This window comes from Nipponia nippon, unplaced genomic scaffold, assembly GCF_047370975.1.
Source record: "Nipponia nippon isolate SJK-2023a ecotype South Korea unplaced genomic scaffold, ASM4737097v1 scaffold_29, whole genome shotgun sequence".
Classification (NCBI taxonomy): domain Eukaryota; kingdom Metazoa; phylum Chordata; class Aves; order Pelecaniformes; family Threskiornithidae; genus Nipponia; species Nipponia nippon.
The window spans coordinates 663651-681167 of record NW_028262346.1 but is presented as its reverse complement, the minus strand read 5'-3'; the positions used below and the strand labels follow the sequence as shown (position 1 = coordinate 681167).

General features: G+C 42.6%; 1 protein-coding gene across 12 annotated transcripts in view; it reads left to right on the top strand.

Annotated features, from left to right (window-relative positions):
• The window catches only part of CELF4 (CUGBP Elav-like family member 4), an 876733-nt gene that overhangs the window by 825539 nt on the left and 33677 nt on the right, over positions 1-17517 (top strand). For all 12 annotated transcript variants that reach the window (XR_015706128.1, XR_015706124.1, XR_015706127.1 and 9 more), the window contains exon 12: positions 14648-14814. Coding sequence is in view for 4 of the 12 variants with exons in the window: in XM_087763663.1 (XP_087619789.1) it covers positions 14648-14775 (128 nt within the window). In the remaining 8 variants the exon portion in view is untranslated. The remainder of the gene's footprint in view (positions 1-14647; positions 14815-17517) is intronic.

Here is a 17517-nt window from a genome sequence, read left to right as displayed (position 1 = left end):
GAGGAGGGTCTCTAGTGCTGCTTTCATTCAGTCCAGAAGTTTCTGTTCAGAAGCCAGAAATAATGACCCCTCCAATGGACAGGCCCATTTCTGAACTCAAGGTGATGGATCTGCAGAGCACAGACTTACCACATCCCACTCTTGTGAGATTGCAGACCCACTACAGCATTTTGGCTACCCATTACAGCTGTCTTTCTTTATTTTTGTTTTCCCAAGATCTCTCTCATGCAAGGTGAATTCGATCTGTAGAATGGACGAGTCTCTGTCAATCCATCCAGCCATCCATCTGTTCCCCCGTATATCTATCTTCAACTTCTTTATATCCGTCTATCCTGTCTCATTCACTGCATGGGACAGCATTTTGAAGTCTGTCAGCTAGCTAGTTACTGAGCAGCTGTTCAATAGATCCTCACGGCTCTGTGCTTGGCCTCAGGCCTTCCTTCCCGCACAATATTCAAACCCTGCTATGAATATGAATTTATTATTATTTCCTCATCTGTTTTCCTAAGGCCCTTCCCAGCAGAGCATTTGAGAGGTTCACAGAGCTAAGTATCAGCATTTTCACAGTGCTCATGGTGTCCTCATTTCACCAAAGCGATGATGAGGCATAGAAAGATATTCAAAACTATTTATTAATCTTGGATGCCTAATCTGAGATGCCATGAGCCCAATCAGTCTGTTTGCTTGTTTTCTCAAAGTATTTAGCACAATGCAGGGCATGCTATGTTTATGTTCACTTCAGATGCAGGTACAGGCAGCAGCCTTTCTGCCAGTGAAATCTCAGGTCACACATTGAGCACCAAGAAGAGGAACACATAGTAAAGCTTCATCTTCACTGGCAAACTAAAGAGGCCTTGCATACCAGCTCAAACACTGTGCCATAACTATCCATATCTTTTAAACATTTGTATGCCATTGGCTCTAGCTGAGCCATGACAATTAACTCATGGCTGGACATTGCTTGGGCATGGCTCAGCAGTGACAAGTCCCTAGACAGCAGTATAGACAAGGCCACCCTTTTCTGAGGGGTAAGAGAGTTTAGTCATGTAGATACAAGCCATGATGTGCCAGTTGCACTCAGAGCCTGCCCTATTTTATTTACTAGTAAAAAAGTAGCCTACGAGATCTTATTAAGGAATTTTGTGATATATGATTTACCCGGCATAACTGGGATGTCATGGCAGAAATAGGGATCAATTCCAGTTCTCCAAGGCAGCATTTGGTTGTACAACTACAAAACCATCCTTTCCCTGCCTTATTTACTGTCTACATTCCAACACTTGAAATAATGAGTTTGATACATTGCCATTTTCCTCACCCTGTTCTGTTATTCATTCTGTACAGTAATTAAAACAAGGGTGCCATGAAAAAGAAAAATACAGAAATGTGTGTTTAGAAGCAATGCCTTAATGCATATACAAAACAATACAGAATTAAAATTTTATAGGTAACATCATTTCTTGCATTTCTAACTCGAGTGCTTCATTTTGCAATGTTATCATTGTTTTAATGTATTGGTGTATGTGATATCTTCCTTTTTCAAGCAAGCAAACCAAAACAAAAAAAAAATCCCCAGATGATATGAACATCTTCAAATAGTATGTATTGACATCTTCAAAGGTTGTCATTAGGGTAACAACTTGCAGATCCCCATAAAAATAGGTATACCTTTCTTTTAACCATTTCTGGTTTCATCTATCCCAAATCCCCAACCAGATTCAACCTCATCTCCACTCTCCCCAGTCTTGATCTGTAATATATCACATATGTATAGGTATGCACATTATATATGTATTTTATATATATAAATATATTTCTGCAGTAGCAAATATGACTGCAAATTATTAAAAACAATGAAAACCACTGAACAAGTGGTTTGAATTTGGGCAACCTGCTCAAATGCTTGCTGGCCTTCAAGGTGAAAAAGCTTTTCCTTATATCCAGTCTGGAATTCTCTTGTTTCAATTTATGCCCCTTGTCTCTCATTCTCCCATCATGCACCACTGTGAAGAGACTATCTATGTCTTCTTGCTCTCACAGGGCAAGTGCTCCAGTCCTTAGAATCATAGAATCATAGAATTGTTTAGGTTGGAAAAGACCCTTAAGATCATCAAGTCCAACCATTAACCTAGCACTGCCAAGTCCACCACTAAACCATGTCCCTAAGCACCACATCTACCCATGTTTTAAATACCTCCAGAGACGGGGACTCAACCACTTCCCTGGGTAGCCTGTTCCAGTGCATGACTACTCTTTCAGTAAAGAAATTTTTCTTAATATCCGATCTAAGCCTCCCTTGGCACCACTTGAGGCCATTTCCTCTTGTCCTATCGCTTGTCACTTGGGAGAAGAGACCGACCCCCACCTCGCTACAGCCTCCTGTCAGGTAGTTGTAAAGAGCGATAAGGTCTCTCCTCAGCCTCCTCTTCTCCAGACTAAACAACCCCAGCTCCCTCAGCCGCTCCTCACCAGACTTGTGCTCCAGACCCTTCACCAACTTCGTTGCCCTTCTTTGTCCATGCTCCAGCACCTCGTTGTCCTTCTTGTAGTGAGGGGCCCAAAACTGAACACAGTATTCGAGGTCCATCTTGATGGCCATATGCTGAACTCACTCCACTTTGTCACTGTCTTTCCTATGTTGGGGGGAGGGGATGCCCAGAACTAGATGTCCAGGTGTGGTCTAATGAGTGCTGAGTAGAGAAGGGTAATCATGTCCCTAATTGACTGGATGTGCTCTGGTTAATAGAGCTCAGGATGCTGTTGGCCTTCCTTGCAGTCCAGGGCACATCTCTAATGAGATACTCAGTGACGTAACCCATGGAAAACCTAGGAATAGTGGGACTATGCCCCTTTCACCAGCTGAGCTTCAGTCCCCTTAATATTTAGCCAGGCATTTTTATTGTTATAAAAGGAAGGAGGTGCATCTATTATCTAAGAGCAGCTGCTGTCTTTGGCTACTTCACAGGCAACAGGTTTTCTCCCTTTTTGGCAACATGACCTACAAATCTGATTGTGTTCTGACTATTTAAAGGTGAAATTATAGGATTGTTCTAAAGATAGGTCCCTAATTACCCTTTAAAATCCTTCTTTAGAAGGATTTCCAGAAATTGTAATGTATTTATTCTGCTCATTGTGCATCTCCTGAAATGGCTGAACAGGCTCCAGAAGGATTATTGTGTTATCAGACTTTTAAAAATGCTTATGAGGGAAGAATTTTTCCTTCTTGATTTTAGGAATTTGCAAGAGCCACATTTTTAGGGGTGATTCATATTTTTACCCTACCCCTTCAAAAAAAGATCCCTGTCCAAATTATCAATAACCATCCTGCTTTTCTCAGGTCTTCAGTTTTTCTAAGCACAGGCTTTTTCATAAATGTGTTTTTGTGGCAATTAATCACAGACTCCGCATATGAGTTTAGGCGAAGACAAGCGAAGACAAGTGAAGAAGATGACAACAACGACAATGACAATGGCAATGGCAATGATAATAACACTTTATTTTTACAATCTATCCCTTTTATAATATGATCTAGTGTTCATGAGCAAGCAAAACCCATTTCATTGGCTACTGTCTTTTGTCCACGCGTCTCTTCAGCGTTACCCATTGGTTCTTCAAGCTGGTGCACGCGAATTCTTCTTTCCGGGATGTATCCAATCTCATCCTTATTTTTCTGCCTCTAAGTTTCACAAACTTGTTTGTAACAAGCCTCAAGGCCACAGCTGCATTCCTGTGAACCTGTTTGTAACAAGCCTCAAGGCCACAGCTGCATCTCATCAAAGTAAAACACTATCTCATTTATTCCCACATGTTTTCCAGCAATATTTCTACTCTCCTTATTTCATTAATTAAAACACAAGCATATTTTCCCATCTCCCACCCAAGCGTGGATCAAAAGTTCAGACAGGTCATCAGGCAGGAGCCCCAGAAGCCAGAATTAGATCAGGCTTTAGACAATCTATGATATGATTCAAATCTCAAAGACTGAATGTAACTCTTCTGAGAGACTGAAGAAAGCTCTTCACAGACATCTCCAGGATTCAGGATACTCTTTTGAAGACCATTAATGCTGAATGCTCTGCTGGCAGACTCAGAGAAATTTATCAGCAGCTACACTATAATATGAAGGTGTTTCATTCCCATTGATGTTGATGACAAAAGAAGCCAGCTGATCATCTCCCTGTCCATTGTGGGTAGTTGAAAACACAGAGGTCTTACATCAACACTGAAAGGACCACAGATGTAACAGCTGGTTGGATCTGGAACAGTATGTTATCTTCCTGCTTAAAATGTACTTGTATAACTCTTCTTTCTCCTCTTCGTACCCAGCATAGTTCAGTGCCAGTTCACAACCTGCTGGTCTAGATATTAAGAGATTTTTTCTTTTCTTTTTCTTTTCCAATGACTCACTGTGCATGAGGAGTTTTTTTCCTGTTGATTTCACTTTTAATTTTGTTAGCTGGTTTTCACACAGTGGCCTCCATAGAAAGTAAAGTATTGGTTTGAAAAGCATGGCCAAAAACTAGTCATTACTACTTCTGGCTTCTGAACAGAAACTTCCAGACTGTCCCACAAGAGAAGCTTCAAGCCTTTCTATATCTCTTGAGTTGCCCCAGCCTACCCATAATGAGATATCAGGTGTGCGACGACATAAAGGGGAGAGACGGTTAGTTGTTCATCTAAGTAATGATCAGCAGGAACAAGGTGGGGAGATTCTGTACATTGCTACACCCAGAATGGCTCTGTTTCAGAGACTGCCTGGGACATGAGAGAACTGATAAAAATAGCCATTAGTCACTAGAACAATTCACAGTGCACCTTCCTGACTGGTTTTCCAGTAGCAAAACAAACTGTTTGTTTGTTTGTTTTTTCTTGATTAGCCCAAGAAGGAATTTACTTCCCCACTATGAAATATTATCTAAAAGAAGGTCACCTTTTATGATGCTTGTCCCTTATAGACCAAGAAGGATGACTGGTGATTTCAGTAGCTGCAGTGTTCCTATATGGCTTCTTTATCAAGAACCCACAAATTGAGTGGAATGCAAGAGAGAACCTGGGAGCAAAGAAATTAAGATAAGAAATGGATTGTGACATGGCTGGTGGGAGCTTCAGTAGTTATTTTCATCTTGTTTATATTGTACAACTCCAACAAAACAAATGTAAAAATAGCCTTCATCTTGATTTAACAACACTCTCAGTGCATCCTTAACTAAGCACTTACTTAGATCCCACTCATACTTGTGTAAAACCCACACTAAGCTCATGCTTTTCTTCTGGTTTTACACTGGCAACAAATCTTGTCTCCTCAAAAGTTCATCTACTTTTTTCCAACCATGTACTTTCTCCATAAACCTTATATTGACACATCATGGCATCAAACATTTACAAAGAAGGCTCAGAAAGCAAGTCAAAAAGAGTTCCTTCCATTTCTGAAAGCAGTTAGGAAATTGCTTCAGTTCTAATCATCATTCAAAAATAGACCAATTACCATTCACTTATCACTGAGGTGATTCCTCACTGGTCAGTTTGTTCCTTGTGAGAAAGATCATCATCATCATCTGGGTTGGAACAGTATGCTTTAGAAGAACCACAATGCTTCCTGTTCACAGCAGACATGTATGTACACTGGTCCAATATTTGATTCATGGGGTCTCCAAAGAATGGCTGAAGCCTGAATCCTTCACTTCTTCCATTCATTCATTGGATGACTTCAACACCCACTTAGCAGAATAGGTAGAACCACAGTCCACAGCATCAGACAAATAGTTGTTCATCCTTTAGACAAGTTCTGTTTACAGGAAAAAGAGAAGTTTTTAGTGTTAACTCCATTCTTAGGATGAGAAATCTGTTGTGGCTTTCTATATCAGATTTTTACTTCTTTTTCTCTTCTTAGAAAATGTTGGTCCTGATCAGGTGCCCTGGTTCCAGATGTATGTATGAGTCAAAACCCCAGATCTGACTATGCAGTAATTTAAACTGTCCAAATTCTCATCTAATCTTGAATCTTAACCTTGTGCTTTCAATGTGAGTCATGACAGTAATTGCTGTATGAAAAAAAACCCAAACAGATTGTGAAAGAGAAGACACATAGGAAGAAAAGTCCTTCTTGGTTTGAACCATCATATTCAGGGTCAGCACCTACAGCCTTCAACCTTCTTGAAAGAAGATACAGCTTCTTTGAGGCACTATCTAGAGAGCATCCAACTGACAATGCACAATAACAGGGACCACTTCTCTGCACATTCCAGCTCACACTGCCTCAATGTATAGAAGTAGTTTCATGCATAGGAAGATGGGAAGGTGATATAAGGAAGATGCTTGTGTATTTCAAGCTACCTTCTGCGATGGGTGTTCTGACCTTTAGAGAAAGTTAATCATGCCATTTATTTTCACTCTTCATTTAATCTCCCCTTCCCATCTGTTCAGTTTTTCTCAGCTGGAAGCAAGATGAAGAACAAGTACCAGTCAGCTGTCTCAGTGGTCTGCAGCCCACACTTTGGGGCCATTTATTATAAGGCATTAACATCAATTGTCACCTCTGTCATGACTGTTACCGCAGTCCATGCCAGATTAGTAGGCAAGAATTAATTTTCTAAATAACTGAAATGTGAAATGAACAATAGACAGACAGACAAACAGATATGCAGTATCAGAAGGGACCGTTCTGATCCTTTGGACTGAACTCTGAAATAACATATGCCAGATATCTCAGCTCATGTGACAGGTTCAAACCTTCTGTTTGAGTCATAGCATCCCTTTTAGAAAATCTCTTAATCAAGATTTCATGTGATAGGTGCTCCACCCCTATTGCTAAACAAGATGCTCCAAAATAGTTAATATTACCTTCACTATTTAAAAAAATGCAGACTCAGTGTCTTATTTCCATTTTAAATTTGTCAAACATCTGCTTCCATCCAGAAGAAATCATCAAGCTCTTTTTTTTTTCTATATTAAAAAAAACACGTTCTATTAGAAATTATTTATAGACTATGGTCAGAAGACTGTTTAACCTTCTCTTCGTTAAACTGTGGCAACTCATTAATTTTTCAGACCTAGAATTATTCTTGTAGTTCTGAATAATTCTTAAAACTTATTTTTTTGCAGAGAAATCACCAGAACTAAATGCAGAATTCCAGTAAGGATCTTTCCTGAGCCATACTCAGAGGTAACATCACTTTGCTACTTCTAGAGGATATTCCCCAGAGACTGGCTTCATCCCAAGACTGTACTGAGTCTTGGGACTTTGAGTATTTCAACATATTCCTGAGAGTTCATGTATTTGGCTATTATCATGACACCCATGTTCTTCTCAGAAGCACTGTTTTCTAGTGAAGATTTCCCGTTTTTATGAGTGATCCACTTGCTTTTTCCTGTGGATACTTGATTTTGCATTTGGTTGGATTAAAATGAACACTCTCTGAGTCCAGCCTATGCAGTAACCCAGGTCAACATGACTTACTTCTGTCATTATTTACCACTTCACCATTTTTGTATGATTGGCAAATTTTACCAGTAGTTACTTTAGATGTCTTCCAGGTAATGTTAGAGAAATTGGATAGTACAGAGCTTTCAGCATACTCCTGAAGAAGCCTACTAGAAACTCCTCAATATTGTAAGTCAAAATTTACAATTTTTTTGGTGGTCTATTATCCAATTTTTAAGAAGTTTGATATGGGCTGCTTTCATTTTCTATAAATAAGGGCACTCTTAATACTCTAGAAAAGTTTAAGTATACTGTATGAAAACTTACTTTATTAACCAAACTTGCAATTTCATGCAATCAGGTTCATTTGATAGATGTTATTTTCCATGAAACCAGGATGATTGGTATTAATTGTGCACCTTTTAATTCTTTGTCATATCATCTCATATAAAAATTTTCATAATTTTACTTAGGCTTATGAAAGATTAACTAAGTTTACCAGGTCATCTAGTTTACAACCTTAAAAATTAATAATAGATTTTTTTTTTCTGGAACATTTTGAAGGTTTTCTAATATTCCATAAATTTCTAAAATGAACATTAATGGCTCAGCAAATTTCTGAGCCAATTCATTGAATATTCTGAGGCTCCAATTATCTCATCCCACAGATGTGAAATATTTAATAGTAGTTGTTTAGCATAGTCGTCAGTTACTGACTGTTTATACATTAAAAAAATGGGTGGGTGGATGGATGGATGGATGGATGGATGGATGGATGGGATGGATAACTGAATGATAGACAGATCTCACTTGGACATGATTAAACATCAGTGGAAGGTTAAATATTCCAAAAAGTCATCCAACCCTATTAGACACTGGAAAACAGCTGAACATGCCCTTGATCTGCAGACATAATCCTTTATCGAGTATTCCAGTACCCATAAATCACCTTACAATATAATACATTCCAATGCACACATACATTGTAGAGCTACTTACATACAGATTGTATCCTGAAATTCTTTACAGCACTAAAAAATTGCAATACAGCAGCTAGTACATTGTGTAAAGAACATAGCAAGGTAAAAACCTTGCAAGGCAATTAAAGGAAAACCTCCATTCTCTGATAAGACTAATAAACATGGAGAAAGAGAAACTGAGCAATCTTAGAAATGAAATGGACTGAAGTAGCAGGGAAGTCCTGAGGGGTAGGTGGTCAGGTCCAGATGGGGGGAGAAGGGCGGGAGTTCCTCCCCAACACCCTTCCCCCAGAGGAGAAGACTCATCATTTGAACGCCTTATCGTTGCCTTCCCAGCAGAAAACGCCTCCCTGACATTCCTAGATCTCACCCTTCACTGGTTAGTAACAAAACAAGGAAGCCATGCGCTAAGGGGACAGTTATATTAATAACCAATTATATTAATAAATAATTCCTTAATTACTAATTCAAATGCTTGGGGGAAGGAAAGGAGTGGGGCCTCTGGTCTAACCAATTGCCAGTGCTTTCTGCAGCTTCCTCCACCTTAGTAGTCTGGCTGAGGCCCCCACTTAAGTCCTGGGTAGCAGCACTTTGGATGCAAGGGAAGCAAGGGGCATGGACTTCTCCTGCACTAGTACCCAGCCCACATGCATGGCATTTCTTCTCTTTTACCGCATGGGAATTTGCCTTCCACAGGCTGAGAGGCAGATCCTTGCTCTTCTGTTATTCTCATTTCCCTCTAGTGAGATGAACATGGGTTGAATGACAAGAGGGAAAAGTTCAGAAGAATGAGATCCTCTCCTTAGCTAGCAACTTTCATAACTAGAGGAACAAGAAGTGCCCAGAAAGATCCTTCATGGCAGTCAGACAAATACACTGACAGCCAGAACCAGAAAAATTTATTTCTGGCCTAAAGAAGCTAATAAGCACGAATGTCTATTTGTTTCTGTTGCAATCTCTTGCAAAGTGCCTCTCTGAGATGGTAGTTTTGTGCATCAAGCATCTGGAACTTAGATCAAATAATTCTACTTAGTTTTAAGACAGGTTAAATATTTGTTTCTTTGAGGTTCCTCTTTTCCTTTCCATTGTCTGAGACTAACCTAGTTACATGAGTGGACCTGCTGTAGCACCATCTGCCCCCAGTTCAGGAGCCTTGGTCAAAAGCTTGCATATGGACCTGTCATTCACTGTGGTCTTCACTTCTGATTTAGGGGATGCTCAGTGTAGTTACCAAGCATTGGGCTCCATCCAGAGGAAAGCTTCTGCTGAAGAGAGGCAACATGTTATTCTAACCTGGTAGATCATCAAAAGGCTGTTTTGCACATTAACCTCTAATTCTCCTTGCAGCATACAAAGAGAAACAGAAAACTCAGAAAGACCAATTAGGGATCCATGGGAACCTAATGGTGTGCTCATTCAGGACTGCACTTAGTGCACAAACTAATTCATGGCCATGCAGAGACACTACTCACTGTGAATGAAAAGTTTACAGTTGCAAAACAGTCTTCAAATGCACTCTGAGATAGATTACTAATTCCCTTCTTTATCATCTCAGCTGATTAAAACAGGAAAACAGCCCTTGAGTAATATCAGTTACATAAACCCATTGGTGATCATGCCGGAATCATGAGAAGGGCATGAAGCTCCCTCAACATGCCCCACTACCAGGACTTCCTGGGGAAGAAATGGGGAGAAACCAAAAGCACCCTCCAAGATGCTAGCCCAGTTTTTGCCCACTAATCATTTACACATCATTTACACAGTCATGCAGGAAAAGAGCAGGCCAGAAGAAGTCATGAACTCCAATGTCAGTACCTTCCTGGAAGATGCTGTGCAGAATCAGGAAGATTAGATGCCCTGAGCTGCGGTCCTAGCAGATTTCTTCACTCTTTGCTGCTTTGATAAATCATTTATTAGAACAGCCTTTTTACATAATCCCTGGGGAAAAAAAAAGAAAAAAAAAAGAAAAAAAACAACACCCCCCCCTAAAACAGATTTATCACAAAATCCAGTCCTCCTACCAACCATCTTCAGACCAGAACATATATTTCTCTGATTATTAATTAACTGATGCACAGAAACAGCTTCAAACTTTTTAACGTCTCCCTTTCTCTTTTGTCCTTCAAGGGTGTAGATGACAATGCTGGGGTAGTGTTCAAAACACAGACAGCTTCTTGAGCAACTGTAGTACTATCATCATGCTTTGAGCTGTATAGTCATGGGCTCAAACATTAAAGCTATTCAGAAAGCAAATATTTAAGCTATTTTCCTAGTACATACATTCTGTTCCTAGTCGTATATGTTTAAATCTGGCATAGCACCATTAACACTGCTGACATTGATGTGGAGAAACAAAGATGGTTAACTGCCAATAGGGCACATAACAACAACAACAAAAAATCATATAATCTACCAGTAGGTATTTGACCTGAAAAGAAAAAGGAATATGATATTGTTAGCAGAGCTTGTCTGTCTGTCTATCTGCCTATCCCTTATCACTGTGACATCTCAACTCTTAGGATAATCCACAGCTTTTCTTCTTTTTGGAGTCCATCCAAATACCTTCAAAAATATGAAATACAACTCCACATAAATAATAGGAAGGGGGAGAGCTGAATGCACCAACAACTTCTGAGTGTATCAAGCCCCCTGAAACTAAAACAGTCAAATGAAGTTAGAGGAATTAGCTGCTCTGTCCCTAGGATGTGCTCACAAGGAAAATGCACAATTATTGGCATTTGCCCTCCTCCTTCTCTCTTCCTAGACCTCCCACCCCAGCCCCTCCACCCTCAGCAGTTAGCCAGTGGAGATTTTTATATTACAGCAGTGGATATCAGGACAACTAAGGAGAAAAAAATAAACAATCCAAATCTGGTCCAAATCTGTAGGCAACTAATACCAATAGCATCAGAGTACAACTCTTAGCTTCATTATCTGGTCTAAACGAAATATAGTGAGCAAATGCACTTCTGATCTCTTTTATTAGTCCCATTTGTTAAAATGTATTATTTACAGCTTTGCACAGAATGAGGAAATGGCCTTAGAATTCCATCTCAGAAGCAAAGTGGTGATAAAAACTACTGTAGTTTTGTAAGCTTATCTAAAGGCAAGGTTCTTGCAGAGGTAAAACTATCAGCATCCCAGCAGCAGGGCTTATCACCCAACTAAAGGTCTAGTCTTGGCAAAAGTAGACAAATAGTAGACTTCCATCACACTTGGCAGCATTTCTGGTGGGGTTTGCATGCATTAGGAATTTGATTCAGCAATTAACATCACTTTGGGGAGTGACTCACCCTGGCACTAGCCAGTTAACAACATCTTACCTTGAGATATCAGTCCCAGCTGCAGAACCAGGTAAATCCCACAATAGAGGTACCTCGATTTAAGCTAGGTGCCTACCTTCATTGAAATTAGCACTGGTCCCTGCTACACAGCCAGTGGGACTTGTTTCATTTGAGCACAGCTAGGAGTGTCCTGAAAAAAGAGAGAAATCACGTCCTACACTCCACTGACTATATCAGCTAGACCTCCACTGATTATTTTAGGATCCCAAGGTGATTTGCTCACAAGTGGATGCACCTGTAGACACACTCCAGATGTGCACGTTTAGTCGGTAAGAGGTACATTGCAACAGGATCAGTTACAGGAGTAGAAATCAAAGTTCACAGGCAAGCTAGGTTCTCTAAAGACATGATATAAGCAATTATCCAGCTGCAGCCAAATCAGCTTTGATATTTGGTAGCTGTGTATATATTAGTAAAGTAAACATACCTGATGCTTTGCCCTAGCATTGAGGCCAGCTGGCACAGAATGGCCCACACCCAAACTATTAAATTCTCTTACTTTCTAGAATATCATGGCCACATCCAAGCTAACTACTGAAAACAGCCTCTGTTCTGTGCTAATACTCAGACGTTGTCCAGGAATTGTTTGGAGTTAAGCACAAGGCAAAACTATGTCAAGGACCTTTCTAAAAATTCGGTGGTACAGATGATTGGGTTCCAGTTTCTCTGATCGTCCCTGGCACAGTTTTAGTTTACTGTTATAGATGTAGCTGATGGGTCTTGGATAGGAGTATTAGCAATCCAGAGGTGACTCTATAAAGAAATGGCTTTCACTACATCTTGTATTCAAAGATGTGAGGTAGCTAGACAGCAAATTACAAGCTGAAGCTCAAGTAAAGCATTTCCAAAGGACCTTCCAGCAGTATTTAAAGACTGAATCAACTCAGGTGAAATCAGGAGGTGTTTAGTTTGTTCCTTTGCTGAGATCAAATCATAGGACCTTGTTGACTGATAGATTATTCAACTAGTCAAATGTGAACTGGGAACATTACCAGGTGTTTACTGGCTAATAGGTGATTGCAAAAGCAGATCCAGTGCCATTGAATAATACCCCAGATCATTACTCACCATAATTCTCCAGTTTTCTGTCTAGAGATTGATGACTGCTATGAGGCTTGAGCAACACTTTTGCTCACGTCTTCAGAGCTGTTTATATTGGTACCTCCTCATCTAGGTGGTTGGCAGGAAAACTGCATGGACAGACAGTTACTTGGAGCCTTGGCTTCAAGACGGGAGGATGAAGAAGGATGCCTGTTTATTCCATGGGCCTCCCTCTTAAAACCACATCTGTCATACTCAGTAAACCTGTTGTCTCACTTTGAGTCTAAGACTATAGGTTTTATGACCTCTCATAAACTTATGTGATTAGCCAAAGGCAGGGAGTACAGTTTTAATGCAAGACAGAGAAGTTGTGCCTGCATATATGCACATGTGTATGCATGTCTTTTTCAAACGCAAGCCTGGGTCATCTGTGAGACTTGCTTTTGAGGAAGAACTAGACCAGGGAGGAGGTGCTGCTGAATGCATTCACACTACAGCCCAAGGCTGTAAGCCATGCCTGGTGGTGTTGTCAGGAGCAGGTGCATACCTGGCAGCAAATGCTCAGCATAAGCTTTTTGAGGGGCTCTCAAACTGTCTCTTCATTTCAGCCTGTCTATTGAGAGACACTGGGTTCCTAGGGTTGATCTGTGCTGCCAGAGATTTGCAGGGGTGGGAAAACAGATGGCTTTGTCTGGAGTGCAGGCTGGTCCAGGCTAGTCTTACCCAGGGTTTGGGCTCAGAAATGTTGTTGGCACACAGGGACTTTTCTGGCAAAGGTAGCAGAGGCAATTCTTATACAATGTGATGGCCCCCTGCCTCACTAATATCTCAGACCCATGGTCATTCCAGCTAAAAAGTCGCATATAGTCTGGGCAAATGAGGCTTTTTCCTGGAGCTAACATAAAAATAAAGGGGAAAAAAAAAGAAGGAAAAAAACCAAACCACACCAAAACCCCTTCCCAAAGCTGAATGTGTTACATACATTGCATCCTGTATGATTCTGATCTATCTTGGCTCTTCTGATTGCCAGAGAGCAAGTCTTCCATTGAGACAAAGAATGTCATTTTAAGTGGCCTGTAGATACAATATTCAGTCACTATAGGTGTTTCTACTTCTGGATGCGCTCCATGGCTAATTGGATGATTTGCTGGCAAGGTATGAAACTACTTATGGTAACATGTTAGGAAAGAACTAGTGTTCATCTTCCTCAACTGCAGAGTCAACATAAAGTCTGCAGTAATTGCCAGTTAATAAAGCTCCTCATATTGCTTAAGTGGGCAACAATCAAACTATTCATGCCAATGAACACCATAATGGAGAACTTATTAAATTCACTTTTTACTTATATTACCATAAAAAGGACGTAGAAGTAGGTACATCAGGTTCCCTTCATCGTGAATATTGGAAGGCAAAGGAAAGGTTTTGTTGATGAGTGAAGGAGGGTCTAGAGATTTACCCCAGTCATGATGGAGGGAAAAAGAGCAAGACAGAATGCCTTGAGACCATGCATCAAATCTGCTGACACCCAGCTCAAAGGTGACCCAAATCTTGTGTGTGCTGGTACTGTGGCACCAGCATTTGGATCCCTGTGCTTCACATAGTCTTGTGTCCAAACTGGCACTCAGACCAGGCACTGCGTCCTGGGACACTGATCTGTAAAAACCCCTCCTACCCTTCATCCCCCATTGGCAACCATCCTCTCCTCACTCTCCTGCCTACCCACCCACCCTCCTACCTGCTCACTCCCTCCCTCCCACCGCCCTCACCCCCTGCCCCATGTTCATTCTCAGTTGTCGTTGCATGTACATGCCTTGACCCTCTTCAGCTCATTAAGCCCCCTGCCTTGCCTCATGTTTTGACAGGTTTTGTGAGTTTTGACAATCCTGCCAGTGCCCAAGCTGCTATTCAGGCTATGAATGGCTTTCAGATTGGCATGAAGAGGCTGAAGGTGCAGCTGAAGAGGCCAAAGGATGCTAATCGTCCCTACTGAAGAGTTGTGGGAACCACTGGATACAAAGCACTAGCACAGGTAACTGCATGGGGAAGGAGGTGTCAGCTGTGGTTGTAGCCTCCTTGTGTTGTAGACCCTCAAAAAGATTCAGCTCTGTGACTCTCTAGCTTCTGCCTTTTTCACTTAGGCCTCTGGCTATAGAATCATAGAATAGAATCACAGAATCATTAAGGTTGAAAAAGACCCTTAAGATCATCGAGTCCAACCATTAACCTATGACCGCCAAGTCCACCACTAAACCGTGTCCTCAAGCACCACGTCTACCCGTCTTTTAAATACCTCCAAGGATGGAGACTCAACCACTTCCCTGGGCAGCCTGTTCCAATGCCTGACTACCCTTTCGGTGAAGAAGCTTTTCCTAATATCCAACCTAAACTTCCCCTGGCACAGCTTGAGGCTGTTTCCTGTCATCCTATCGCTTGTTACTAGGGAGAAGAGACCGACCCCCACCTCGCTACAACCTCCTTTCAGGTAGTTGTAGAGAGCGATAAGGTCTCCCCTCAGCCTCCTCTTCTCCAGGCTAAACAACCCCAGCTCCCTCAGCCGCTACTCATATGACTTGTTCTCTAGACCCTTCACCAACTTCGTTGCCCTTCTTTGGACACTCTCCAGCACCTCGATGTCCTTCTTGTAGTGAGGGGCCCAAAACTGAACACAGTACTCGAGGTGCAGCCTCACCAGTGCTGAGTAAAAAGGGACAAACACCTCCCTGGTCCTGCTGGCCACACTATTCCTGATACAGGCCAGGGTGCCATTGGCCTTCTTGGCCACCTGAGCACACTGCTGGCTCATGTTCAGGCGGCTGTCAACCAACAGCCCCAGGTCCTTTTCCACCAGGCAGCTCTCCAGCCACTCCTCCCCCAGCCTGTAGTGTTGCATGGGGTTGTTGTGACCCAAGTGCAGGACCCGGCACTTAGCCTTGTTGAACCTCATACAGTTGGCCCCGGCCCAACGATCCAGCCTGTCCAGGTCCCTTGGCAGGGCCTTCCTACCCTCCAGCAGATCGACACTTCCACCCAGCTTGGTGTCATCTGCAAACTTACTGAGGGTGCACTCGATCCCCTCATCCAGATCATCAATGAAGATATTGAACAGGACCAGCCCCAACACTGAGCCCTGGGGAACACCACTCGTGACCGGCCGCCAACTGGATTTGACTCCGTTCACCACCACTCTCTGGGCTCGGCCGTCCAGCCAGTTTTTAACCCAGCGCAGAGTGCACTTATCCAAGCCGTGAGCAGCCAGCTTCTCCAGGAGAATGCTGTGGGAGACAGTGTCAAAGGCCTTACTAAAGTCCAAGTAGACAACATCCACAGCCTTCCCCTCATCCACTAAGCAGGTCACCTTGTCATAGAAGGAGACCAGGTTAGTGAAACAGGATCTCCCTTTCATAAACCCATGCTGGCTGAGCCTGATCCCCCGGTTGTCCCGCACTTGCTGCATAATGGCACTCAAGATGATCTGCTCCATGACCTTTCCTGGCACCGAGGTCAGGCTGACAGGCCTGTAGTTCCCCGGATCCTCCTTCCGACCCTTCTTGTAGAGGGGCGTCACGTTTGCTAGCTTCCAGTCATCTGGGACCTCCCCGGTTGACCAGGACTGCTGATGAATGATGGAGAGTGGCTTGGCCAGCTCCTCTGACAACTCCCTCAGTATTCTTGGGTGGATCCCATCTGGCCCCATAGACTTGTGAGCATCCAGGTGGAGGAGCAGGTCGGTGACTGCCACCTCTTTGATTATTGGGGCTTCATTCTCATCCTATCTCCATCTCCCAGCTCAGGGGCCTGAAAACCCCCAGGATGACCAGTCTGACTATTAAAGACTGAGGCAAAGAAGGCATTAAGTACCTCAGCCTTCTCCTCATCCTTCGTGGCCAGGTTACCTTCTGCATCCAACAAAGGAGGGAGATTCTCCCTGGCCCTCCTTTTGTCACTGACATATTTATAAAAACTTTTTTTGTTGTCTTTAACGGCGGTGGCCAGTTTAAGTTATAGCTGGGCCTTCACCTTTCTGATCTTCTCCCTGCATAACCTCACAACATCCTTGTAGTCCTCCTGAGTCACCTGCCCCTTCTTCCAAAGGCGGTAAGCTCTCCTTTTTTTCTTGAGTTCCAGCCAAAGCTCTCTGTTCAGCCAGGCCGGTCTTCTCCCCCGCCTGCTTGTCTTTTGGCACATGGGGATGGCCTGCTCCTGCACCTTTAAGACTTCCTTCTTGAATAACATCCAGCCTTCCTGGACTCCTTTGCCCTTCAGGACTGCCTCCCAAGGGACTCTCTCAACCAGGCCCCTAAACAGGCCAAAGTCTGCCCTTCTAAAGTTCAGGGTAGCGGTTTTGCTGACCCCCTTCCTTACTTCTCCAAGAATTGAAAACTCTGTCATGTCATGGTCACTGAGCCCAAGACAGCCTCCAACCACCGCTTCGCCCACCAGGCCTTCTCTGTTTGTAAACAGCAGGTCCAGCAGGGCGCCTCCCCTGGTTGGCTCGCTTACCAGCTGCGTCAGGAAGTTATCATCTCCCACACACTCCAGGAACCTCCTAGACTGCTTTCTCTCTGCTGTGTTGGCTAGAGCCACACTGCACAGATATGCACCCACACATAAACCAGGAACCGTTTGTGTGTGTCTCTTTAGAAAAAGAGCTGGAAGGATGCTTAACAAGGGATGAGTCAAGTTCCCCACCCCAGGGGCATCCTGCATCTCTAGAAAGTCTTCCTGGTCACTA